Genomic DNA, 27,885 nt, shown 5'->3' on the forward strand with positions numbered 1-27,885 from the left:
AATTTTTTTCCCTCAAGGTACTCAAGGGTTAAGTGAAAGTACAGATATCAGAATCAGAATCAGCTTTATTGGCCAAGTTTGTGCAAGACAAGCAAGGAATTTGACCATGGTTCATTTTACCCGAAAGCAAAAAAAAAAAAAAAAAAAAAAAAAAAGACAAGCAGCAGCAGAAAAGAAGAACAGTCTGAGTACTGAAATTAGGTTAAATGAAGAATAATAATATAAATATAAAAATTCTAAAAAAAACACAATATTGATAATGGTATGAACATTCTAAAACCACAATATTTACAATGAATATGCAAAGGCAGGGTTCTTGAGGTTGTGCAAGTACAAATAGATTGTTTGGAAAAATGTAAAAGTACTAATTCGACCTATTTACTCTTTCTGTACTGTTTATACTCCTGGTTCTCAGTAACCCTGCTGAATTGTTATGTTATAACAAGGTAATTTCATTTTCTCAAAGTAAGTAGTTGGTTATATTTCTAACAGTCATACTTTGAGTTGTAACTGTATGATTTAATCAGTGTAACTGTAGCTGTGCTTGAGTTCAAATTTTCAATATTTTTTTCTTGTCCAAAATATAATCTTCCAAATAAATGTTTATCAGCCTAATTTCAAATTCCCTAAATATTTATGATCCTATTTCAATACGTTTTTTTCTTCTGGTTGCTCTTTTGTTTTCTGATGTCCTGTTTAGTTTCTATGATTTCAATACAGTTTTATGTGTTTCTTTTCTTTGTGAAGCGCAGGAATGCTGTCATAACCTTGTCTTGCCTCCTGTGAATCGATATCCACGGGGATGACGTCACAGCCTGAGGACACGCCCACAGGCTCCCCCTTCTACTACATTTCCGCAAAGTTTTCTCCCCGCAGCATCAGACACGCTTCAAATTATTGAGGATTCGCTGAAGTTGTTTGACGCTAAACTTAAGCAAAATGAGCGAGATCAAAGCGGAAGAAGTGGACGCAGCTGAAACCAGCGGAGAGGAGAAGGACTGGGCAGAGGCCAAAGCTTTCTTTGACAACCTCAAAACCAACAAACCGAGACCTGTGAGTGCTTTGTGGAGTGTCTTCGGATGCCCACACTTGTTGCTGTGAGTATTTATCATGAGTTTTATGTACTGATATTCTCTGCTTCGCATGGCCTCCCAGCCCAAACCCCGGTTTGCTGTCACCATCGCTGTCTCCTCTCGCACCCTCTTCAACATGGTGGCAGAGAGGAAGATCTATGAGGAGGAGGGAGTGGAGAAGTATGTGGCCTATCAGGTGGAGCACGAGAACGAGCCCCTGAAGCCAGGAGCTGCTTTCCCTTTCGTCAAGGTAGGCCTGAAACCCCCCAAGGGACCCCAGAGAGTGACATTTACACACCCCCAGCTGCTGCTGCTGCAGCAAGTCTCTTCCTGGTGTTTACAGGGCGTGTCCCACCCCAAAACCTGAATGACTCAGTTTCCTTAAGGAGAAGCTCACTGACACAGGTTCCACCAGGAAATTCAGCTTCAAGCAAAAAGAGTTATGTATGCAAGAATGCCTGACTCAGTTCACTGGACCACACCTCACTTATCATGTCTGGTGTTTTACTTCAGGCATCTAACTATCTGTAGATCAGTCAATCTATTGATCTCTGTGTCTATCACTGGGAATTACTGATCTATTCCATCCCCTTGCTTTTTTTTTTTTTTTTTTTTTTTTACAAATGAATTATGTAATTCTTATATAATAAATTCAATTTAAGTTAGGACCATCTATCAACCTCACAAGCATGTTTTTGGACTGTGGCAGGAACACACAAACTCCACACAGAACCTCTTTATCAACCTATTTATTTGTCAAAATTAAATTTGGTGCATTGACTTATTTTTCATTCTGTCATTTATTGGAGAACTGAATAGAATCATCAGTACTTTCTAAGTTTTTTGTTGTTCATTGTTGTTCTCCTGCTGGGGAGAGTCTCTTTCTCTTATTGCTGTCATTGTTACAAAGAAAAAAAAAAGCACAATATAAATAATTATAAGCAGTTCCGTTTGCTAATAAATGCCCACATAGATGATAACAGTCACATTACTATTTCAGGTAATAGTAATGAGATTCCAAATAACACATTTTCTGTTATTAGCAAGACTTGAGATGTTTGTTTGTTTTCATGTTCTGTGGAACCTGTTTGACTGCTTTGTGAAAGTTGTGAAATTCCAACAAGAAAAAGCTGAATTTCTTTGACAGCTGAAATGTCTTGAACCTTCAGCACTGTGCAGAGTCGATGTTTGTATAGGTGAAGTGTTTATTGAAGCTTTTTCCAATTATATTTCGCAACATAACGTCACATTGCAACAAGAGAGATCAAAGGAAGAAAGATCGCAGCTTGTTCTGCCAGGACTGCTTTTTCATGTCTTGGCTTTATGATATTTATATCATTAAGATGGTTACCGGCTGTGTGGGTGCGCTTTGACTGTGAACCCGACTGCCTGTTGAGACTGAATTATATGATTGTTTTTTTCATGTTGTGACTTTGTTTTGCTGCTGAGAGAAGCGGTTTCTGAATATCAGTTAAAATATCAGACCAGGCATTTTCTCGGAGATGCGGGTGTGAGTGTAGGTCGTCTTACTGTTTGTTCTGTGATGTTGAGGTAGCCCGTCCAGGGTGTAACCTGCCCTCTCCCAGAGTCAACTTTGATTGACTCCAGCACCGATGACCCTGACTTGGAGAGAGCCTTTTTGAAGATCAAAAGCATTTCTTGTTCTGGAACGAATGCAACGTCTATCATAACAAATAAAGATCAGAACAATACAATAGATTAAGAAAAGTCAAACTCAATGTGCAAAAACAGCTCAAGGCTACAGTTGGTGCTGTGTTTATGCTCCTCTGTTGCCATTTGTTAGTTTATTATTTTAGTTGTGAAAGTGATTATGAAAGGGTGTGTTTAAATAGAGGGAACATTTAGACTCTTCCTGAATTTAGGGAAGCATAACTGGGGAAAGAGGGCCCAGAAAGAAAGATGGATGGATGATGACAGATGATCTCCACACTCTTCTTGATGAATGTGTGTTTGTATATTTTGCCAAGTTAACGTCATGAACCCATTCATAATCATATATGTATCTATATGAAATTCATTCAGACTCTTCAGTTAGAGGGAACTTTGATTTTCCACTGGTTGCATTAATCTCAATGGATTTATGAATGTTCCTACTTGTGACAGATATCTGCGATAATGTCACCTTTAATTAGAACTTTTTTTTATTAAGTTCTTGTTCAAAAAAGCCTACCAATTTTGTAAGAATTACTTAAAAAACTTACACTAACAAACATTTTGTGCATAGACTCCTATATGAAGCCTTTTTTCTGTCAGACATCAGTCATTTTTAAATATCCAAGCACTTACTTGCAACTATTAATCTCACCAATCAGATTTGTTTCTTTTTCTTTCTCATCTTCTGTGTAACTATTGTTTTAAATTCTGTTCTTCTTGTCTCACACAATTATTTTTTTAATGTCACTTCCCCATCTCACATTCCTCAGCAACCACCACAGTGTTTGAAAGTTTCAGATCCTCTCTTTTCGTCAATGCTACTTTATTTGTGTGAACTAAGCATTTATTTCAGCTGTAAAGCACCACTGTTAGATTGGTTTTATGATGTTTTTGAATCCTTGTGACTTGTCTGAGTGATTTCCCTGTGCGGTAATGTTGTAATACCTGTGTTATAACCTCACACCAACCTGTCTGAGTCAATATCCCCTCTTCATGTGTCAATCATGGAGTTTTCTGTCTTTGTCTCGCTAAGGCGCTGATGAATGTCAACTCTCGACTGAGGGAGCTCTACCCCGACAGCGAGCAGCTGTTTGACATCGTTTTAATGACCAACAACCATGCTCAAGTTGGAGTGCGTCTCATAAACAGCATTAATCATTACGGTACGCTGCATCAGAAACCAAACTGTGTTGATTGTTTCGGTGAGGTGACGGCTCACCGACGAGCGGCACTCAGCCTTGTACTTGTAATTACCCGCCAGAAATGAACAAGTTCAATTAGAGCAGGACTTTTTTTCATCATAAATTCTCAATGTGATTTTCTTTTTTTCCCTTCAGATTTGACCATCGAGAGATTCTGTATGACTGGAGGACAGAGCCCAATAGGTTACCTGAAGGCCTACATGACTAATCTGTACCTCTCTAAAGACTCAGAGAAAGTCACAGAGGCCATAGAGGAAGGTGAGTGATGATTATTATTTTCAAAATATCCAACTGAGGAAGATGGATCGATAGATAGGATTCTAGTAGTAGCAGCAAAAATGTGCAATACTGCGAAAGGAATACTTACATTGAGCTTTATAACACTTGGAATGCACATTGCTTTATATTGTTGGACTGTGCATTTAGATAACTGGCATAATGTGTTATGTTTTTAACTGAGCCTCGTTTCCTTTCAATAGGAATTGCTGCAGCGACGATGTTTACACCGCAGACGGAGATAGACCTGAGCAGCACTCAGCTGAGGGTGGCGTTTGATGGCGACGCCGTCCTCTTCTCAGATGAGTCGGAGATCATTGTGAAGAAACACGGCCTGGACACTTTCTTTGAGCACGAGAAGGAGTTCGAGAACAAGCCTCTGGCTCAGGTAGCGTCAACAGCAGCGCCTTCAGAGGAACATGTGATGAATACAAATTGAAACGTAGAATCTTCCCTTATTTTGATCGAAGTCGAAACATTGACTGTATTTAATGTGTCCGATACATGACTAACTGTTATCATGGACATGCTTTCACTACTTTTACGTACAGGGTATCTGTGTTTACTTCAGCTTTTTCATGGATGCATTTTAAAAAGAAAATGTTCCATGGCAAAGTAAAAGTCATGCTTTATTTTCTTAAAATCATAATTTTGTTATTATTATTTTGGGAGCCAGAAGGATCTTACAGATGTTACCATCTGCTCACTGGCAAATGAAAAAAAAATGCTTAAATTTGGTTCTGAAATCAACAGTAAAAGCACAAAGGTAACTAAATTATTTTTCTGCATCCAAAAAAGTGATAACCAGGTTATACTTTGTTATCAACATTATAAATCTCACTTTAAAAGTTTGATGAAGAACTTGACAACTCCTAAATGTGTCCCCTTCTGCTCCTTCAGTGTCGGTAACTGTTACTGTATTGTGAGGAACACACCAGTTTGGCGAACGGAAGAAGGAGAAAGTTCTGTCCTTAAACACAAAATTAATGCTGGCTGGTGCTCCTGGGGACCCTATTGCAGAGCGTCAGACCCTTCATCTCCTTTGATATTCTTATAGAGTTAAACTCATGACTCGGAGTTCCAGGACTTTAGTTTTATTTTGCTTTGATGGCCGCAGCTTCCAGTTCCAACTGTGTTTATTGGTGTCAGTTCACAGCCTGTTTACCTGGTTGTGTTTATGTGTAGTAAATCGATCAAGACGACTTTCTTCATCTCTTCTGTCTGTGAAAGTAATTCTGAAACTGTCTGTCTGCCTTTGAACATACGAACATTATTTCACATTCACTTTCTCTTCCATGTTCTTTCACTTCGTAGGGCCCGCTGAAGTGCTTCTTAGAGGCCCTGGGAAAGCTCCAGAGAAAATTCTATGAGAAGGATCAGCGTCTGGACTGCCCCATCAGGACCTTCCTGGTCACAGCGCGCAGTGCCGCCAGCTCCGGGGCTCGCGTCCTCAAGACCCTCCGCAGCTGGGGCCTGGAGATCGACGAGGCCCTCTTCCTGGCTGGTGCTCCCAAGGGGCCCCTGCTGCAGAAGATCAAGCCTCACATCTTCTTTGATGACCAGATGTTCCACATCGAGGGGGCCAAGGAGCTGGGAACCATAGCCGCCCATGTCCCCTATGGAATCGGACAGAAGTACAACAGAAGCAAGCTCATCGAGCAGCCTCCCAAAAAGGAGTAACTGAAGGGTGTTAACCAAGCACCAGAAAATCACACATTTACCCCAAATTTGATCATAGAAGCCACGGTAAAAAAGCCCAAAACAAAAAAAAAACTGCGGCATTTAATAGATTATTAAGTTGACAAATTGACATTTTCTGAACATTTAAAGAGGATTTTTTTAGTATATTTTTAAGAGAGGGTATAGTTACTGATCACAATTTCACAGCAGGAATTACCTGAGGGACATGGAGTCTTCAGTTTGTACTGTACTTCATTTGTACCTTTTGATAGTTGAGCATTTTTGAAACAGCCCGTTTGCCCTGCGATGGATGGCTGACTTTGTCCAGGGTGTTCTTTGCCTTTGCACATGTCCATAGTCAGCTGGGGTCAGCTCCAGTCCACTGCGATTCTGATTTGGATAAAGCAAGATATAAAAGGGATTGATGGCTAAATGGATGGAGATAAAAAAAAAACACTGTAGTAAACAAATGCTAGTATGAAAGGCACCCAAACTATCATGCTATTTCATACTTTTTCTATACTGTAATACTATATTTTTATGCTATTTGTCACTTTTTTGGCTGATAACATGAACTGAGGTGGGATATGCATCTTTTTTAGGAGTTGTTTCTTTTATTATGTTTTGGATTTGCCAGGTGAAAACCTTTCCTGTATGGTAACATTCCCTCGTATTTAATGGGATTTTAATAAGGAATTTTTATGAGAGGTTAGAATTATTTTACCTTCCTGGAAACACAGATGCTGTCTATTGTTACTGTTTTTGGTATTGTTGCGCACAAACAACACTATGTGGGATGTTTACACTTTTATATCTACTCATCTTGCAAGAAACTGTAACTACACTTTGAAAATAGAAATGGCTGTGTATGTGAGATACATTCTGTGTATTTCATTCCATAGGAACGTGCGAAGATCTGCCTGAATATACGACAGAGGTCAAATTTGCTTTTTAAATGCATCTTGCATTTGTTACAACACAATGTCAAAGGTTTTGTCACTGTCTGCCTCAATATTTAAGAGAAGTCATATTGAAAACAAAGAATTGAGTTTCAAAAATAAAGAAATGTGCAATTACAGTTTGTACAGTGTTTGTTAATAATAGAAAAATCACTAAATTCTTATGAACGCATTGTGCACAGTTGTCTTTTCATTAACTACATATGTTTTAATAACTTTTTTAAGATATAGTCCTTTACTAACCATTTTTGTATACACACCTCAATTTAGTTTCACTGCTAAATATTTTATTTTTCAGTTTGATTCCTATTTTAATCTCCTCACTCATTTTACATGTGCTTGATAGAGAATGCCACAAGGGGGCGCTCCTCTTTAGTGAGACTGGAATATGAGAGAAAGCGTTTGGGCACATGATTCAAACTGCCTCTCACACACCACATACACACACCACTAAAAACTGAAATCCTGCCCTTAATTGGAGCAACATTACCAACAGATATAATTACTGAAATTATGTAAAATAATCGCACAGCCTCCTGTGCGTCTATTAGTCATAAGTGTGCTCCCACTTAAATCTGAATATCAATACTAATTACGATAAGAACAGAAAAATATAAATAAGTCAGTTTTAATTGGTCGACTCATCCTTGAAATTCAGACATTACACAATATCTGAGGTTTGTCCTCATTGGGAAAACAAACAATATCATAAGGAAATTCATAAATGTATTCACATTTATATTAGTTTACATAATTCAAACTGAATTCATAAAATAAACTGTGAAAATGATGCTGTTATATGGTCTCTCTTTAATAGTCTAAAAATTATACTCATCTGGACTACATTACCCACAATGCAACTCGACTTCCACCGGCTGATTGAATCAAGCAATTAATGAAAAATATCGCCTGAAGCCGCTGAAACAGAGATTTAAAAAAAAAAAAAAAGTGAACTGAAGTACTCTGGTAAGTTTCTTTTAAGTTCATACAACTATTTTTTTCCCCCCCTCTGCCTCAACGGACGCTGAAAAGACGACTTTTCCCGAGAGGCGACTTATCAGACTTCGTGCAGCTTCATGTGCGGCTAAAAATAGCTGCACGCCGCTTTCATCTCCAGATGTGCAAGACTGGTGCCAAGGCATTTAAAGAAGCACGAGTATTATTAGCACAACACGGGAAAGGGGGAAGTTTTCCTGTTCTCCAAATGCAATGCTTGTTTTAGTTTTTAATCCAATACAGGTATTTGAATTTATTTGGTTTCTCTAAAATGCCTGTAGTTAATGTGTGCGTGCATGTGTGCGCACGCGTTTGGAGTGGCGGTGCCCTTTATTTATTTATTTATTTATTTATTTATTTATTTATTTATTTTTTAACGTTGTGTCCTCTTGATTTGCTTAAAATTCAAATAAATATAGATATGTTCTTAACAGGCATTTTGGACGTCTTGGACAAAGGATGCTGAAGATGGAGTTGCCTGCACGAGCACCAAATAAAGACCTCAGGGGAGGTGGACAGAGTGGAGGAGGTCATGGAGATGGTTGGTGAGCTGGTTTGACAGAGGAGGAAGAAGGCCAAGGGCTACATCGAAGCAAAATCATTCATTCTCAGCATATCTGTCAGGAAATATCAAAGAAATTTAAGGTTTATTGAAGTATTTATGGTTTTACTTGCTCTTTTTCTCAAATCCTCCCTCAGTTTCATGTTCGAATTAAAACTGAGGCAAAAACCACTCAGGGGTGCATGCAGCGGCGGGGTTTATTTTAATTCCATGATGTTTCCTCCAGTTGAGTTCCTCATGTCGCCAGTGGAGCATGGCTGCTCGGCGGTTTTGTCAGGCAGCAGAGCGGCGTGTGCATCCCGGAGAGCCGGGGCCAACCGGCAGTTGCCATGGATACTCAGTGCTGACACCACAAGAACTGTGTAGGCTTGTTGAAGATATAATTAATAACAAAGGATTAGAGGCAAAGGTAGCATGGGGCTCAGTTCGAGAAACCTCATCACACAGTTACTATAATTGGCACCCTTTCTGCGCGTGCGTGTGTGTGGACGCCACAACAAAAGTTAAGAACAAAAAACAAACGGCTGTGGAAACAGCACTCTCTCTCTCTCTGCTGCTGCTGCTGCTGCTGCTGCATTCATCTTCTTGACAAGCAATTTGCACTAAATATGTTTTTGTTGGTGGTGTTTCACAGTGTTTTTTAAAGTTAATTTATTTAGGACCAGGATTACCTTTGTGAGCAGCAGCACCCTGCTACTCATTCTGGGCTAGTTAGAAACATTTGGTATAATTGAATCTGGGATATTCTCTTAATAAAAAGCAACCCTGCTGATAACACCTAAAACCAACATCATCCCCTTGCTGGTCTGATGATGGTTTAGCGGGCCAAAAGAGCGACTTACTCATCGCTGCTCTGCTGAGCTGAACATGGCTGACAACAATTGCACACACTTTGCAGGTTGCATTCATAATATATTCATATGAATTTTACAGTAATGGGTTTCAAAACACTCAAAATGCAATCACAACAAAGGGGCTGGATGTCCCAGTCAACATATCACATCATGCTTATACTGGTACTTTTGATATTTCATGTTTAAATGACATCCAAAAAGACTTAAAAAAAAAATTGATTGAACAAAATGGTTTTCAACATCCTACTATGACTGTCTTTGGAAAACCAAACAATACAAGTACTTCAAAAATAATTAAAAGTCTAAGTATTAAAAAGTTGTCACAGTAAAATGTTTGATATATTTATATGAAAAAACAACTTGCCAATCAGGTAATCAAATGTTTTTATTGTTGTTCAAGCATACCGCTAAATGCTTTGGCTGTGCAGTGTGTCATGTCGAAATGTGGTGCAGTTGAAGCGTGATAGAAGTGTAAGAGCTCAAAACAGCGTTTTGTTTCTGTGACGATAATTAAAATGAATCCCCGTTGATTTTTTGGGAGTTTTTGGCTGATGAGGTTTCTGCAGGTGGCACTCATTTCTTCATCTGTTCAGCCGTGAAAACCATCAACACTTGTGGATAACAAGTCCTTAAATCTGCCGCACGATGCCCCGCTCGCCATGTGCGGTGCGACTGAGTCGGTAGCATGTGCACAGCTATGTGACAGGCTGGGTTAGCAGAAGCCTGTGGTATGATAATTACATGTATTGAGGTCAGTTGGTCCCCCTGCTCAGTCGCACATCCTTATAGAAACATCATCCACGGTGCATACACATCAAACCCAAAAGAATTAAAGCCATAAACTGAGATGGTGTGGGTGTGTATGAGAAGAGTGTGTTTGAACTCAATGCGGTATTTGATCTGGCACAGATCTCCTGGTGAATGCCTGGTAAAGATTAGAACATAGACAGCCTTTTTCTGTATTATCAGCCTCCCTGCTAGAAAACCAGGCGTGCAGTATGCATCATGTGCTTCTGTTAATTGCTGTGTGACTGATGTAATTGCAGATCTAGCTGTGTGTTCTGCAGGGATCCCAGGAAACCTATCTTCACACCTCCAGAATGAGCCGGTCCTTATTCAATTTGGCCTATTCTCATTTGATTGCGCAGTGTGTTTCTCTGAAAAGCGACCCCATAGGTCTGGAGGCATTGACAAATGTCTCTGCATGAGATGGATTACTGATGCTGCAACAACGCTGTGTTTCCTCATCTTGGCCTTTCACTCGTGCACCTGTTAGCCATATCGACGGGCTCGGCTAAGATGCACGGCGCAGTCAGTGAGCGCCATGCTCGAGCATCCAATATGCAGACCTGAAGCTGAGAGCAGGTTAAGTGATTCACTGAAAATGCTTCTAACAATCTGAAATCAATCGCTGCAGTTCCCGTTGAGCTGCAGAGAGGCAGATACCTTGTAGATAACGCGTTAGTTTCAGTTTCACCTTTATGCTGCTTTTATACAAGGAAACACAGCAAACCTTCATGTGGAACATTAATCCAACAGATGTGATGCATGAAACAGATGAGAGGGTATTTCCCATTGGATGGAAGTTTCAGTTTAAAAAAAACGCAGGATGGAAGCGTGGGTAAGAGCAAGGCTGTGTGCAAAACACCTCAATGGTAGACATGTAGAAATGAGCAAGGACACTAAAGTTAAGGTTATTGTTTTTGTTATATGTAAACACACAGTTGTCGACATTGGAAGTTTAAAAAACAAAAAACCCTGAACAAATGAACAGGATTTTGTTGTGTCGGCATAAGTAAGTCTATTTATTTATTCATTCATCTATCAAAATCCAGTTTTAACTGAAAAATGTTGCTTTGTGTGTCAAATACAGAAAAATATAGAAAATGTGACTAATTCCTTTCAAAACCAACTGTTTTAAGTACATATTTTCTTTTTTTAACTGACATTTCTTATCAGGCATAACATTGTTACCATCAATCAAATATTTTTGTATTAAAGGCTTCTGGTCACCTGCTTCCTTGGACCACTTTCCTGACCACTGCAAACAGCTCTCAAGAAATGAAGCTTTAGAGAGACTGCAGTTCTATATGCAACACAATCTGGCCCTCTTTGTTTTGCCTTTTTTATCAGTGCTTCAAACACATAAAGTTAAAGAACAAGATTGTCTCTTGGTAAATAATAAACAGGCACCATGCTAAAGGAATAATCTGTGTTATTTACTTTACCTGTCAGTGTCGTAACGATTTGGCTGTTTTCATCCGTAACTCAGTCGCAAGTTAAATAGTTGTTTGTTGCTTTAGCATGAAGCTGTGTGGACAGATGGGAGAGCAGACTCTGGTGGGGGAAAGCAGGCTGAGCAGAGGCAAGAAGCCCTGCCATAGTAACAGCTGAGCGGCACAGAGCCACACTACTTCGTGGCCAGAGCTGATCAGCTGTGGCATTTAGTCTGCTCTGCAGGCTTAGTGAGGGACACAGATTGTGGCCCCAGCAGAGGCTCAGCCCAGCCAGGCAGCAACACAACTACACAGCGAGGGAAAGCGGAGTGCAACCACCGAGCAAGCAAGCATCACCAATTATCTCCACCTCTGCGCTTGTAGCAGGAATCCATTTCAGCACCATTACCTCTGGGCAGCCATGGGCTGACAGTCTCTCCCGTCAGGGCGATAGTTCTAAATTGGCTCCCACCCCTCTCCTCCTCCTGAGATTGAAAAGAGATTATTAAAGACATTTATCATAGGAGAGGCCCGAGCCTGTCTGAAAAGTCTGGAAATGGTGAGAAATGGCCGCGCAATGGAGACGGCTTGAAGAAAGAGGAAAAAGAGAGATATGGAGCGGAGAGAAAATGATATAAAGATGTGACCGCGCTGAAGGATTGGTACACCTCCATGGCACCGGACAGGGCGATCCCAAGGGTGAGCAGAGCGGGCTGGAGCAGGAGGCAGGGTGTGTGGTCCATGTCTGAGCGAACGCATGCGCACAGCTGGCCTCCCCGTCGCGGCTAAAATCCTACATATCTGCTGCAGCACTAATGATACCTCTGGAGACCGAGGCAGTCTGGCTCCTACATGACAATAAGCGCCGTACAGTATATTACCTCTGTCTGATCCCACTTTTCAGGGGAAGACTGTGCAGGTTGGATAATATAAGGATCTGATCTGTGGTCTTACGGGCATTAAATTTGATTATAATTGCTTCTGATATTATAAGAAAAAGAAATCTTTCCCTATTGTTTTGCAGCAACACATGAAAAGGACCTCAGTTTGAAATGCCGCATGCACTGAGTTGTTTTTCTCATTTTCAGTTCATCTCTTTGCTCTGGTGCATTTGTAACTAATGCTGTGGATTTAGGCTTCCTCTTTATATGTTCACATAAATTTCAGTCTGCAGCCTGTTGTGAAATGTGCTCACAAACCCAGTGGATATGTAGGTGGTTGCAGTTTCTGTGTATATTGGAAGATTGCCCATTCACATCAACAAGAGTGTCTCAGTGGAGGTTACAGCGACTCGGGCTGCAGCCCAGAGAAAGTTGACTTTGCCTGCATCCACAGCTGGTGTGAGGAAAAGTCTGTAAAAGTTGAGGTGAGGAGAGGTCAGAGGAGCAACAAGTGCAGAAGTAGCCCTACTCAAATGAGGAGCTGAAAGATGGCTGTTAGAGATTCGGTATTGTCCATCCTGGATGTGTTTCATGAACATGCACTACCATCAGTGCAGTGTAGCTCAGTGTGGTCATGGGGGATTTTTGCATTTGTGTATGCATGCTTCACTCTGCAGTGACCTAAGTAGATTTTAAAGGTATCTGTACTTTATGTTTTTCTTTCACTTCTTACATTCTTCAAATTGACTGCTTACTTGTTTTAATCTCATTGAGGATGATTCAGACTTACAGTGCAAGGTTTGAAGCAGCTGACGATAGGTATGCATACTGATTCTGCAGAAAGTTGCAAATTTAAGAAACGTCAAGTACCATCAAACATTATTGCATGAGTAAATTTCTCCAAATGAATAAATAGTTAAATAGAATCCATAGCTGTACGTCCAACCACAACCAACAGATTTATATTACTTATCACAAGTATTAACCTGAGTGCCCCATAAAAGGTTCATCATTAAAATTGTATACACAATGTCCTGTTTAATCATATTATGCTCACTTTTGATTATCTGTTTTGTTTTAGATTGAAATTAATGACTTTTTAAATCACTCCCTGATTCCTAAAGAGCAATATCCTGCCTGCATGGATTCTAAGGTAAAATATTCACATTACAGATACATTAATCTATTTCTGGATGTGGCTTTCAGGTGTCTCGTCTGACCCGCGCTCTCCTCCGTATGAGGAATTTCATTTCAAACTGTCTGCTGCCACTCACTTGCCAATCTGGAGCTTGTGCATCCTCCCATGCACAGACTAACAGAAGTGTTATTGATGCAGTTATGTAACCACCTGAATATTGATGAACTTTACAGCTACAGTATGCCCATATGAATACCTGCTTCAGTATGGGAAAGCTGTCTCGTTGCATGTATATCAAGAAATGATTATAATGAGGTTTGAAAGAAGTAGCACTCAGTTTGCAGTGTGTCTCTTTGCATGAATGCACGGTATACACATAACTGTCTGTTTCTGGCTCTCAATATTGTAATTAAGTAGTGTTTTTGTGAACTTTTGTGATTTTTTTTTTTCTCCAAGTATGTAATTCTTTTCACACTTAGGTATAATTCACATCATGCTTTGATACTTTTAAAATCGCAAGTCTCGACTGAGTACGCCCACATTTTGAATATTATTAGAACCTTCTCATTGGCATTTTTGTAGAGAAGACATTACTTACAATAGTAAGCAATCCTTCTCTTTCTGAGAAATTTCACAGTAGATTTTATAAAAATGCACTGAAACAATTGAAACATATTTGGTGTGTCTGTGTTTAAAGACAGCCTGTGTTATCGTGCTGTCATTTTAACCATCCAGGACAAATGAGAAGAAATTGACCTGTTTGTGGCTCCTCAACTAAAATGAGTTTGACGTCTCTAATTCAGAGTTAAAGTAGCAAAAAAGATGAGTTTCTCTTAAAAGAAAACAATTGCGAAACCGAAAGTAACAAAGCTGTTTTAAAATTTGATGAATTAAAATGTGCATATATATATGCCAATACTTTGGAAAAGCTACTAAATATGTTGTTGTGATAAACAGAGCTTAATTGATATCAGGAGAGGAGCTTTAATAAGTGATATTGATGAGATTACCGTAATCCATTACTCAACAAGCCTGTCCATTAGCCTGCGTGTGTGTCAGCTGCCATGTGCTGGGTGGAATCGATGCTCTCCTACGACCACTGACCTGGAAAGAGCTGAAAGAGCTTTGTCTGCTTTGCCATCAATAGACTGTCTAATTAAGAGCAGCACCCCCAGAGTAATTGCTGCTCAGCAAGCAAAGACAATTGCACAGTTTGTATTAAAAAAAAAATACTTTGCATTTAAACCCAAACTGTGGAACTTCTATATGTCAATGTGGGGCGAGGGGCAGTGAGGTTTACTGTTTTTTACTGAATATAGCTGTCTTTGCCTGACATAACAGGAGCTGTCCTGGCACTGAAGGAAGCCATCTGTTCAGCCTAGAGTGAAATTTATCGGAGCACTTTTAGGTCAGGCTTGCACAATGAGACAGGATTGGGGTAAAACTCTTTAAAATCAGAACTTTCCACTAGACCATGGACCTTCTGCCAGTTGCTCCATTTAGAGAGAGGACACCGATCTGTGCAGTCCTGAGTCAAGCCAACAGATCTGACAAGAAGCGCAGGCTTGTGTCCCCTCGCGGAGCGACATGGCAAAACCTGGCCAGCAACCCTCGAGTTCCTCCTGCCCGACGTTCGCCGCTGACCACGTCTGGCTGGAGGAGCTCATAGGCCCTTCTTCCAACCCATCCTCCCCCAGTCAGCCGTCCAGCCCCAGCAGCGGCTCGGGAGGCAGCAGGAGCAGCAGCGAAGGCACTGGAAGCCTGCACAGCTGGAGCTCCGGGGTCACCTGCCTCCTGCACAGCTCCATCAAGAAGCAGAGCCACGACGCCTTTCAGAATCGGCTCAGAGAGAAGAGAGGGTGGCGTAGGCTGGCGGCAGGTCCATCCAGCGGGCCTGGTGACAGTGCTGGTTCACAGACGGAGCAGGGAGGAGGTAGTTATCATAACAAAGTGCAGCAGGGGAGGGGCTCTGGACAAGCTCTCACCAGGGCTAAAAGTGTAAAACTACAGTGGCTGCTGGAGGAAAAGATTGAAGCCAAACTGAAGTTTTCACAATTCCTGGATGAGGTGACCTCCAACGTGCTCGACCCGAACAGCTTGCAGGCGTTTGGTAGACCAGCCTCTCCCTCTGGCTGCGTCGCTGAAAACCCAGATCAGCCTGAGGACGGGATCCAAGCGGTGAGCCGCCGGCTGCCTCCCTCGATGGCCCAGGAGCAGGGCCATTCAGTTAAGCAGAAGATTTCAGAGGAGCAGGAGCAAGCTTGCCCTGAACCGGCACCGAAAACGTATCTGGAGACGGACATAGACACTGTGAGGGGGGACGATGAGCCCGAGGACCCGGAGATAAAAGCAGAGTCACCGCCACCGCAGCTGGAAATAGATGACAAAAACGTGATCCCACCTCCGCCCGAGTTCTGTCAGGGGTTCAAAATGATGAGTTCCTTTCCTGTGTTTCCTCATGACTTCCCCAGATACCCCTACAGATCTGCCTCTCTGCCCAGGGGCATCAACATGGTGAGTGATGAAAGTCGTCCCAGTCTTTAATCAAAGCCAGGCTTCTGAACATATGTTATGATTGGAGCGGAAATTGCTTCTTACAGAGTTTGAAGTAATGTCTGAATAAATCAAGTCTTTGTATGATTTGAGTGAGCTGCTCCTCATTTTTTCAGCTCTATTATTCAAGCGCTGAAGAGGTAGAGGGGAAAAAAAAGGAGCAAATCATAAAGTTACACCTTTTTTTTTGTCACATGCAGGCTGTGGAGATTTGCTTTAATAATCCAAAGGGCAATGGCACGTGAAATGTATGAAGGAATATAAAAACGAAATAATGTTTATTTCGGCAACTTTGTTGCAGATTTAGTTTTGCTGCTAGAATACTTGTTTCTGTGCGTGTTACTGTGACCTTCAGCAGCCCTCCCTCGGTACTAGTCTATCAAAGTTTATTAGGTGAAGTCCCTTATTTTCTGCCAGGCAGGGCAGTGGTATATCACAGTGAATAAAGGGCAGAGAGAGGGGGGAGCAAAGAACAGGTGGGATGCTGCAGAATATATAGAAAAAGATGATTGAATGGTATTGTATTGTCGAGTGTAGTGGAAGCTTTTGTGTTGATCTGTTGTGTTCTGCCTTCATTCAGCTGGAAACTGAGATACTTACCAGCTCTGAAATTTCCATTTCCTAGTTGAAAGTGTTCACATAATAACAACAAACAACATGGCGGTCGACTCCATTGTGGCTCTATCTCCTCTGTTAAGTCCAGACAGCATTAATATTACACACGTCAACCAAGACTGGAATGAAATGAGATTTGGGAAGTACAGTAATTTTCACACTGCAATGTGAAATGTCTATTGACATTTGCTGCAGCCTTTACAACCGTGGCTATAAAGCTTCATTTTTGCAGTGAGTCCGTTTCACTGAAGTAGTTTATGTCTGACTATCAGTAAAAAAAACAAAAAAATAAATAAATGAAAAGTGATTTGATCTTCAAGGGAGTATATTTCCCACCCAAAGCTGCTGCCATGTTGTAAAACTGGTTCTGCAAACCCTCTTACATTCCCAGTGGGAAATTCCCAGTTTAAATGCGTTCCAGTGCTGGGAAGCTGGATCCTATACCACCTCTTAACGTTTACTCAAAGTAACTCATGAATGCTCCAGTAGTCTTAGAGAGAGCCATTTGGGCAATAGAAAGTGGTCTGGAATGAGGAAAAGAACTCAAATGTATAAACATTGATTTTAGTTTTAATTTTAGTATCATTTCACATCTTCAATCAGATTTAGAATAAAAACTTGAATCGGAAATTCTTTTTAATGAATCATTAATGTCTTGAGGATAACCCAGTCTGAATTGGATTTTTTTTTCTCTTTCATATAAGAGAAAACTATTTTTGCCATTTCTACACACACAGCAAGCCTGATTTTGCAAATCCAAAAGCTTTAGGTTGTACCTGAAATGTATGATTTTTTTTTTTTTTTCCACAGGAAAAAAAAAAGCAAGCAAGATTGTACAAATCTGTCTCAGCACTGTCGATTGACTTTCTCATAAGTTTTGCTGAGCACTTTAATATGAGGCCAACTTGGGGGTCATTTCAATATAAATCTGTTTGAGGTTATTTTTTTAAAATCTGAAAAATCTATGGCTGGTTTGCAAACTGTTCTCATCCTAAAAATGTTTACGTGAACTGTAAGTCTTCCACCAAGTGCTGAAAAAAAAAATAGTTTTGCTGGGATATCAAATGAACACTCAGCTCACAGTGGGTGTGTGTTTTATCTTCCTCATCTATGCCTTTTGGCTACCACTCAACTGATCCTCCAGTTCAGGTGCGTGATGGTGTGTCTGCACCAGAGAGCTGCTCGATGCTGACCGGTGAACAAGCTTTTATAGGAGTGCTCATTAGAAGTAACCCATCAGCAACTCCTCCACACAGACAATCCGGGCCGAACAATGCAGTCGTTTACAGAGTCGGCCCACTCACTCTTTTTCTGGTGACATCCATCATTTACTCAGCTTGAGACATAACCTTGCTAAAATGCCTGTTGGAGCAGAGAGCTTGTTTTGCTTGGGAGCAGCAAGTTGTTTTTCCACAGGCTTGCAGCAACAGCGTGCATGTCACAGGAGGACAGGTTTCAGCGCTGCATCCAAAGTGCATTGGGATTCCTGACATTTATATGTGGTAGATGGTAACGTAATAATCTGGCGTCGTCTCGTCTTAAAAGACTCATGACATGCATGAGGGAGCTTTGCTTAATTCAAAGGTTATTATGTTTTCACTCCCTGGACATTGTAAAGCATCTGCAAACAGCTGATTGTTCTGCTTTGCAGTCTCCCTACACCCCGAAAAAAAATACTTGACGGATCTCCACAATTGGCACAGCTGCCATTTAATAATAAAGGAGAAGATTGCATTGCTTTAATTTATTGTCTGATTAAAATTCAGCCTTTGCCGTCACCTTAGCAACTGCTTGAAAAAAGGTGGGTGGTGTGGGGGCTGAGAGGCTGGCATGTGTGCCTGTTGGTGTTCATCTCAGCGTAGTGTGTGTGAGTGTCTGTGTGTCGCTGCAAAGTTTCATCGCCTCGCACAAGTACAAGGACTTGCGCGAGGCGCAGTAGTGGGAAAAAAAAAAAAATCACGACAGACACTCGACCTTCTGCTTTGCACTCACCAAAGACAAACTAAATCATTCAGGCATCCCCCCCCTGCTTAAAGCCGTTTTTGTTATTCTTCTGATCAGAAATGTTTCTATCTGACCCTGAAAGAGACCTCACAGTTTCTCTGCCAATGGTTGTTTGTGTTTAGGTGATATTCAGTTTATTTCTATAGCGCCAAATACAACACAGTCATCTCACTGCACTTGTACAGACTGAAATCCAACAGTTTCACATGAGGAAGCACAGGCGGCGGTGGAAAGGAAAAACCTTTGCAGAACCATGTTCAGCGGTGGCCACTAACAACCTGATTTGACCTCATATTACGCAAACTGATGAAAACAGAGCATAACAACCAATTAATATAGTAATTCCTCAATAGTTTTCTCTTATATCTTCCTACAAAATGCATTCTGCCAGTGACTGTCTTAAGACCAGTGCTTCTCGAGCTTTTTTCTCACTGGAGAAAATCTCTAAACACCACCATTATGATCAATCTTAGCATACAAAGGATTGAGAATTTTTAACAGCCACAGTCACACAAAACAGCAGCATGTCACTGGCATTCAATCTAACCCTGATAGAGCACTGTTCCCTTCATCTCATAAATACAGCGAGCATTAGGAGTAATGTTGCAGTAATAAGGAGGATAAATGTTACCTGGCTTACATTGTTTGTATAGTATTGTTCAGGTTTTCAGAAAATGACTTTCCTCTATGTACCATGAGAGGGAGCTCACAAATGACTCCAGCCACATGTGGCTCTTCGGCTCCTCTGTCGTGGCTCCCTGCAGCTTTCACTAAACTGTTTGCATACAGACATTTTCATCGACATTTGATTTTTGTCGCACAGCAAATATTTTCATTTCATTTTCAGTCCTATCTTGAGCCTCTCAAAAAAACAAAAGACTCATTAGTTTTTCCTGCCAACAATGCTGGTTTACATGTATCTTTAAAATGTGGGGAAAAAAAAAAAAAAAGACAATTGACCAGCCGTCATGAATGTGCTTGGCTGTAAAGATCACACAGATGTCTAAAACTCGTCGAAACTGCATGAATGGCAAAAAATACTACAGTGACTCCATAATAATGATAATAACATAGCAGCATGGGATGCCACACTGGAGCTGGCTGGCATGCTGAATCTGAATGAAGATGAAAATTGTGGGGGGATATTCTCAGGTTGATACATAATTCATTGCCTTCAGAATAAGGGCCAGCAGCAGCAGACTTGTTTTAAAACGTATTCGCCCTAACAGGCTGAGACTTCAGATGTAAGATTCAACAGATTGAGCCACCTGTTCCTGCTCACCTCCCCCCTTTTATTCCTCCCTCTCTCTTTCCCTTAAACCGAACCCCCCCCCCCCTCCTCTTTGTCTTTGCTCATTCTGTCTAATTCTGCACCCCGGCAGAGATATTGAGTTGCTGCCAGTATCCCTCATGGGGGGACTTGCCATGTATCTGCAGTCTGGCTGCAATGGAGGTTTCCATTCTCTCTCTCCCTCTCCCTCTCTGCCTCAAATCTTTTCCTCCCCCTGTTCTTCTCTCCTTATGATACGATTGTTCTCGCCTCACCTCCAGTAAGCGCAGATGTAGACATCCGGGTGCAGTTTGATGAGCATCGCACGGGCTTCCTCACGAACAGGGGGTGGAATGAGGGAGCGAGTGAGGGAGCGCCGACGGGGGGGCGAGGGAGAGAGAGAGAGAGAGAGAGAGGCCATAAACAAAAACAGAGTGAAACAGAGAGTGTGCCCGCCGCATATGGATGTTTCACGTTTGTTTTTTGTTTTTTGGATGAGCGTGTCTGCTGCAGTGATGCTCCACTTGGCAGCCACTGGTCCACTTTGATGGGTCTCCTGCACTAACATGCTGTCATTTCTTTTAGGTATCTGAGGAAGACATGAACAACATAGACACTATCAGGTAAGCCGCCCCCCCCCCCCCTCTCTCTCTCTCCCTTTTTCCATCTTCCTCTCTGTTTCTGCACATCTCTTTCAGAGCTCCATCAACACGCCCCCGCGTTCTCCCTGTCTTCTTCCTTTAAGCTCCTTCCCTCCCACTCTTCCTCTCTGTCTTTCCACTCTCGCAGTCTCTCCCTCTCTCTCCCTCACTCCCGCCGTCTTCCCTCCTGGCTCAGCTGCTGCTGCTGCTGCTGCTGCCGCTGAAGCAGAGTGGCGTGGCGCGGTGCTGGTGGGGTGTGCGTGTGTCGGGGTTTCTCTCAGCTTTAAGGGAAAGCTGGGTAAGCCAATCCAGATAGCATATAGAAGGGGGGTTTTCTCCGTCCCCGGCGAGGCTCAGGCAGCAGGATTTTATCTCTCTTGGTCTACAGGATGAAGCTCTGCGTGAGCGGAAGGTACTGCTTCACCGTTTACTGCTTCGGCGCTTACGTCTTTGATTTGGATTTCAAAGCTGGCTTTGTTTTTTTTTTTTGTTTTTCTGTCTTTTACCTCTGTGTTTGAACGCTGTGCATTTGTGTGCTCATCTGTATGTGATGTGGCTGCACTTGCAGTGTCAGTTCGTGCTCTCTGTGTGCTGATGCGGTGCTGTGAGGAACGATCTCTCTTTTTGATAGTTTCCTAAAGATTAAAGGATGCTTTTTAAAGCAGGCTGACGATCTTTTGTGGGTAATCTCCCGGCTCGAAACTGACTGCAGTGACTGTGGCGTTACTGTAAAACCTTTTTGTGCGATATATCTATCAGGAGGATTTTTTAAAAATCAGTCTTGAATGTGTTATAGCTGTAAAAATGTCCATCCACTACTGTACCTATCTGTTTCTGTGTGATTTGGGGCCATAACCTGTTGGAATGCACCTATAACAGTGATTAATTGCTCTGCATGATACTGCTGCTGTTGTAGTAGTGTTTGAAAACCCAGACGGTCACAAATGTTAACACAAAGCTTGGTGTGATAACTGAACCAATGCAGTTACATGCCTAGGTTTACAGATTTTAATGAGCTCATTACAAAATTACAAGCGCTCAACCACTTTTCTGATTAAAGTTGCGTTGCACAGGAATTAAAGCAGTCCAGGAAACATGACGAGATGCAGAAGCAGTTTCTCCCCGCTCGCCACCTCTCGCTCTCCTTTTCAACTAACCCTTCTACAATAGACATGTTTTAATTATTGCCATTACTAATGAACGGTTATTAATCCGACACAGATGGAAACAGATCCCGAGCTTTCTCTTTTGTGTTTCAATACTGATGATATTATTACGATTTCAGGCAGATTACATTTTGAAATCCTTTTAACAAGCCGACGAGGGGTAATTAATCATCGCTGGGTGTTTCTCTAATAAGAGGCATCAATTGTCTTCACCTCCGTGTCCCGGCTTGTTAATTGAATTATAGCAGGTCTGCCAAAGATAAGAGGGGGCGTCCCTGCACCTCTGCTCCTTGCTCTTAGTATATAGGAGACAAGCTCACCTGTAGTCAGTGAAGTGCCTCCTCATGAGGTTAAAGCGGGAAGTGGACCCACCTGAGAGTCTGACCCTTCTTTGCGAACCCGTCCACCCACCCCCACCTCCACCCAGACTCCTCATCTTCCAGCCTAAATGATGAAATGTCCTGAAATCTCTCCCACCCTCTTCCTCTTTCTGGCTCCCTCTGTCTCGCTCTCTTTCGTAATATCTGTCCCTCCCTTGGCCGGGCTCATGCGTTGGAGCCCTGTGGTAGAGATAAAGATGTAAATTTTATATGGCGGCACACTGGAGAATTGGAGCCTGAGTGCAGATGAGGCATGGGGTTGGATAAACAGATTTAAAGTTTCTAAGAGTTTGTTAGGCTATTACAGCAAACCCTCTGAGCAGTTTGAAGGATTTATTTCAAAAATTAAAAAAAAATGGACTCCGCTTTGGGGAAAAAAAAGGTGACGGCTGCCCTTCTTTGATGATTGACAATCAATAAAACAGATACAATTATAACGCTGCTGTCTGGAAAAGTGGTAATGAAGTGATGTCCTTGGGTGTGAAGAAAAAGTTGGACAAAGTTTTTTTAAGATCTTAATTAATGTGATTCAAATTTTCCCCTTAATAATTCCATCAAACATACTGAGAGTGAATGTAATTTTAGAATAATATATGATCATTATTTTTCGCTTAAATTACATTAGTTACACAGAAGGAAAAGGCCATTCAAATATATTAAAAATAGCCTTGTTCATGTTGCCATCAAGCATTCAAACACGTATCTGAAATCTGAGGAAACAGTCCCAAAGAGAAAAAAAAAAAGTGTGATTCTTCATCTTAATCTTCTTTTGGCTTTCTTAAAGTAGGGGTTACAAGGGATTATCTTCAAAGACAATCTCTTATGTCCTCCTTTCTCACATTAATATCCTTCATTTCTTCAGTGAACCTCATCAGTGACCTTCCTTCTTGACTTTTATCTGGCATCACACATGACCAGAGTATTGCTAATATTGTGTGTTCTGCTTTTACGCTAACCAGGATACTTGTCTTGTAGCTTTAATTTGCTCTTCTCAGTTTGACGTTTAATGATGGTGGTGGGGAAAACCATCACCCAGGTATTAACTTGGATTTAGATCCAGTTAGATGCGCCAGTCACATCACTTTCATACTTTTCATTAAACCACTTAGTGACCCTTCATGCTCTTTATGAAAACGACATCATCCATTCTGTCGCATTTTGGGAAACATTTAAATTCTTGATGAGACTTGCTTGTGGTGGATAACACAGACATTCATTAATTATGAAGTAACCTTGAAAAGATGGCTAGTTCATCAGAAGAGAGAAATATAAAATGCAGTAAGAATGAGTGAGGAGGGAAAGAAAACCCTCAGTTTCTCAGTATCTGACGCTGCGTCTCAAAAGTTGAATTCATAAAAAAGTCAATGGATCAAACAGGGAAGATCCGTGTCAATTGTTGAGGTGCCTGTAGGAGGATTCTTGCCCGTAGGCAGTGCCATGTGGCTGTTTCCTTAACAAAACCACTTTTTATTTAAAAAAAAAAAAAGGCATGCAAACTGTATTTCAGAGTGCTGTCAGTCTTCTGATTTAATTCTTTCTGAAGAAAAACTGTTGAAAGAATCAGTTTTAAAAGTAATATATGTTTTTTTTCTTTAATGAATTCTTCAATAGATTCTCTCAAACTGAAATAGTTTAATTCATATTCACACGTTTTATTCAACAGAAGCCAGTGAATACTCTCCACTCCAGCAAGCTTGCTTCTCATTTGTGGTTAACCCTTTGACTGCTATCCTGTCACAGCTGACAGGATTTTGCATGCATTGTTCCCATAACTGTAACTCTGTGACCATGTAGAATTTCTGGATAATCCAATCACTAACTGAAAGTAGAGAGATTTTTTTTTTTTTGCACCTGTGCATCGGTAATAATAGTGGAACGCATTCTGCATGACTGTCTAATCACATAATCGGTGTTGGACACATTTGGAACATAAGATTCTCACTACCATCAAAAACAGGTCCAATTCTTAGTGCAAGACGGACAGTTTGACGCATCTCTTGAAGCATCAGCGTCGATCAGAAGACGGTCAAAACACTGACCGCACGGTGGAGTTACTTCTGTCGTCTGGGTTCAAATACAGACCAGGCCTTTCTTCACATGTTCTCCCCATTTTTATGTGCATGGGTTCCCTTTGGCTGACCCTAAACTGCCCCCAGATGAGTGTGTATGATTTCCTGTCTCTCTGTTTGCCCTGTGACTTGGAGATGTGTTGGGACCAATCTGGTTCTCAGTTTATTCACCTCAAAGCCTGCACTTTTAAAGAGTCTCTGGCGTCTGTTGAGTCCCTGCCCCTGGATAACATGGTCCTAATGTTTTGGCTGAAGTGGAATTAGAGCGATAGAGGCCAGGCGTTTATTTGTAAGAGGTGTGGGAGAGAGGCTGCTCTGAAGAGGATAAAGCATAGTTTTAACCTGCTTAAGTGGACAGTGTTGCTCTGGCAGACTGATGCTCTCCGCCGTCCTGTGTGGTCGCTGCAGCCAACCTCTCTCTCCCACTCTGTCTGTGGGTCTCTGCCTCCTCAAGCACCGCCGTCTCCTCTGGGGGTCATTAAGTGTATCTTATCATCTCAACCCCATTACTCTTCCTCCCCTTTGCCCTCTTCAGCAGCAGCAGTCAGACTGAGCAGGTCAGATTTATTCCGTATGGTGATGAAGTTTTCCTGCAGCTTCATTTAGAGGTGCTTTCAGCTGATTTGATAATATATTCAGCACTTTTTATTGGTTTGTTTGTTTTTTTTTACACCGTCGTCGGAAGTTGAGTGAGATTTAAATGTCTGTATAAAATTGAGAAATGTGAGCCGTTTATTACCAATGAACTGCAAGAGAAAGAGAGCTTTAGTCCACATGGTGGTCCACACGTTAGGATCTATGCTCTCATTTTGTCATGGTAAATTTAATGCCACAGTCTGGAGAAAGCAGCCCTCATCCAGGAAGAAACTACTCTATTTAGTAGTTGACTGATGATGTTGCCACCTGAATCGGTCGAAGTGATTATGGCAGGTACAATTGAGGAAAACAGAATCTCGAGAAAAGTCTTTGTGTGACTGTGTTCCCTTAGAAAACAGACGTCTGTTTTGACTTGCTTTACCTGACATAATACATTTATTTCACCCTCTTACACCTATGATTATATTCACTCTGGATGTATTTTGGTTTTATGGTTGTAGAAATGTCAGAAATGTGCAGCGAGCGACTGACTGATGAGTGCTTCTGCCCCTTGTTCACAGATACCGTTCATTTCCAATGTCTCCCAGTTATTCGTTGTTACGGTGTTTTATAGATTGCGCAGGTTATAAATCAGAGACCCGCTGGTGAATCATGTCTTGTGTTTGGATGGTCATGCTGCATAAATCTTGCTGGTTGCTAAACTGACAAATATATGGGCAAAAAGCTGTATTTCTCAGCTTTCCAGTAGTTTTTTCAATGTCCTCGATGTCATAAATGATCTCAGTGTTATGGTTATGATAAATACTGTATGTGTGCCACATCCTGCCGCCAGCCACAGAGCAAGAATATCATTACTGACATGATTATTTTAAGCCATTCTTTTAAAAGCTGACAAATGCGTTCACTGTGTTACTTGGATGTTTATTTCTGTCTGGTGGGATCTTGTGCACCTGGTGCAGCCGGTTGTCACCAGCAGTGAGGTGACCTTTTGTGTCGTGTAGGTGTGAAAACATGTTGGTCCTCTACAGAAATGGTTCTCACAGGCTTTCTTCCTTTCAGTTTGCCTCAAAGAAAGGCTGAAAGCCCCGTCTCAATCCAGACTATCACAGTAAAGCCAAACACTGGAGGACTCACCAACTCTCACAAAAAGCATGGGTTGATATTTTGAAAACAGCTGAGGACAAAAGATTCAAAGATGTGACGAGCTGCAAATTTAATTATCAGTCATGTTAATGATTACATTTTGACCATCAGTGTGGTGGATGTGAATAAAGTGCCTCACATTTTTCTTAAGATCCACCTATATGCTGCATGTAATTATTCATTTTTTGAACTTGTTAGTGATGATGTGCTACAAACGTGAAATGATAATTAGCACCACATCCAGCTGGATGCATGAAAAATGTATAAAGCGCACGACAGGATCAGAAAACCAGATCACATTTACACTGGCTTGAAGGTCATTGCATTGGCTCCCTGTGTCTTTTAGGATCAATTTTAAGCTTCTTTTAATGGTTTTTATGTGTCCTAATGGTCTTGCTCCTTCTTATCTTACAGATTTACTTTCATGTTATGAAGCACTGCGAACTCTCCGATGGTCTGGCGCCGACCTTTAAATCCTTTCCACCGCTAATACAAAAAGCCTTCGGTGAGGCTGCTTTCCAGCACAGCGCACCATGTGACCCTGAGGGATGCTGAGAATGTTTGTTTTTAAAAGCACGCTGAAGGCCTTTCTTTTTAATAAGGCTGTTAACTAATGCTTTTGACCTGTTGTAGGATTTTTGAATTTTTTTTTTTTTTTTTACATCTTATTTACTTCTTTTTCAACATGCAGAAACAATGGCAGTGGGTGGGCGGATGTGTGGGCTTCACTCTGATTTTAACCTGGAAAGCACTTTGTGCTACTTTTCACTTTACAAAAAGTGCCATATAAATCAGATTTCATTTGATTTTGAGCAGGCTATGCAATGAATTTGTAGTACATAGACATTATTCATAGATGAAGATGAGCTGATGCCTTTTATCACCTGCGGATCCCAACTATTGTTGACTGCAATATATTTTTAATGTAAAAGTACAAGAAGTTCTTCATTCCACCAAAAATGTCCCTATTTGCAGGTGTGTTTCATTTTTAGCTTGTGAGATTAGACTGCCTAAGTCTAGATCGAGCTTAAAATTGAATTATTTTAAGTGTTTTATCTGGTCTGCTGATGAAGAGAGAAGATTGTACCTACAATAAAAAAAAAAAAAAAAAGATTTGGCTGCCGGAAGGACATTTAGACTGGATAAGTGATGTATTCCCCATTTCCCAGAAATCCTGAGTACACGGTTATTTTGTGTTAAGCAAACCAGACATAAAGCACAGATCCAGAAGGTTTCCTCACCTCTAGACCAGAGGGAGCCAACATGGCATCGACAAGCACCCGGTAATCTGCAGGAATGTTATGAGAAGCCTGCAGGGCCTCATCAAAACACCGTGTTCAGTAAAAACAGCGTGATTTTTAAAATGTGAGCATTACTGAAATGTCACCGAAGGGATGATTTTTGTGCAGTAATTTAACAGATGTAATTTTGAGCAAAATGTTACTGATGTGTTTATTGAAAGCCATCACAGCAAAAAATTTACAAAAATAATCAGGGACGCGTTCATAAATGAAGAAGAGAAAACATGAAAAAATGTTTAATGACAACAGAGAGATTTGATTTGAATATTTATGGTCCTACTTTTTTCAAGAAGTTTACAAGTAGCCCCTCATATTAATCGTAGTTGTTCTCAGCTCCCAAATAACTGATGACCCCCACTCAGGACACACATGACAACTTTGAGAAACTTTTCTCATTTATTTGCCTCTGAGGATAACCACAAACGTTTACGTAAAATGTGTAACTATTGGTTTGAACGTCCATTTCAACCACAGCGTAAGATGTGAAAATGCTGGCGAATTTCCTGATAACGGCTTGTAACGGAGTCTATGCAACAACTTAAATACATAAATTCTGCTGCCTGTTTTCCTGTGGTGATCCCGAGCGAGAGGTCACAGATAGCGCTGCAGTTTATCTATTTATTTATCTTAAAGCT

General features: G+C 41.2%; 2 protein-coding genes across 5 annotated transcripts in view; both read left to right on the forward strand.

Moving 5' to 3' along the window:
* Positions 1-821: 821 nt before the first annotated feature.
* Positions 822-6,384, forward strand: LOC115402233 (cytosolic 5'-nucleotidase 1A-like). The gene is made up of 6 exons (XM_030110742.1): positions 822-1,053; positions 1,156-1,323; positions 3,781-3,910; positions 4,085-4,207; positions 4,429-4,613; positions 5,540-6,384. Exons 1-6 carry the CDS (start codon positions 940-942, stop codon positions 5,903-5,905), a joined length of 1,086 nt encoding a protein of 361 aa, XP_029966602.1. The 5' UTR covers positions 822-939; the 3' UTR covers positions 5,906-6,384.
* Positions 6,385-20,412: 14,028 nt separating this feature from the next.
* Positions 20,413-27,885, forward strand: part of LOC115401367 (brain-enriched guanylate kinase-associated protein) — a 29,524-nt gene continuing 22,051 nt past the window's right edge. The window contains exon 1 of one of the 4 annotated variants that reach the window (XM_030109498.1): positions 20,413-20,576. Coding sequence is in view for 1 of the 4 variants with exons in the window: in XM_030109500.1 (XP_029965360.1) it covers positions 20,984-21,006 (23 nt within the window). In the remaining 3 variants the exon portion in view is untranslated. Of the gene's footprint in view, positions 20,577-20,768; positions 21,007-27,885 lie in introns of those variants that run through there. The other 3 variants (XM_030109500.1, XM_030109496.1, XM_030109499.1) reach the window with 3 other exon arrangements.

This window comes from Salarias fasciatus, chromosome 15 (genome assembly GCF_902148845.1).
Source record: "Salarias fasciatus chromosome 15, fSalaFa1.1, whole genome shotgun sequence".
NCBI classification, from domain to species: domain Eukaryota; kingdom Metazoa; phylum Chordata; class Actinopteri; order Blenniiformes; family Blenniidae; genus Salarias; species Salarias fasciatus.

What these genes read in the sequence shown, in the direction of transcription:
- LOC115402233 (XM_030110742.1), top strand. Translation starts at nt 940, where the DNA reads ATGAGCGAGATCAAAGCGGAAGAAGTGGACGCAGCTGAAACCAGCGGA. An exon ending in AAACCAACAAACCGAGACCT is followed by an intron (nt 1,054 to 1,155) that starts GTGAGTGCTTTG and finishes ATGGCCTCCCAG; the next exon opens with CCCAAACCCCGGTTTGCTGT. An exon ending in AGAACAAGCCTCTGGCTCAG is followed by an intron (nt 4,614 to 5,539) that starts GTAGCGTCAACA and finishes TTCACTTCGTAG; the next exon opens with GGCCCGCTGAAGTGCTTCTT.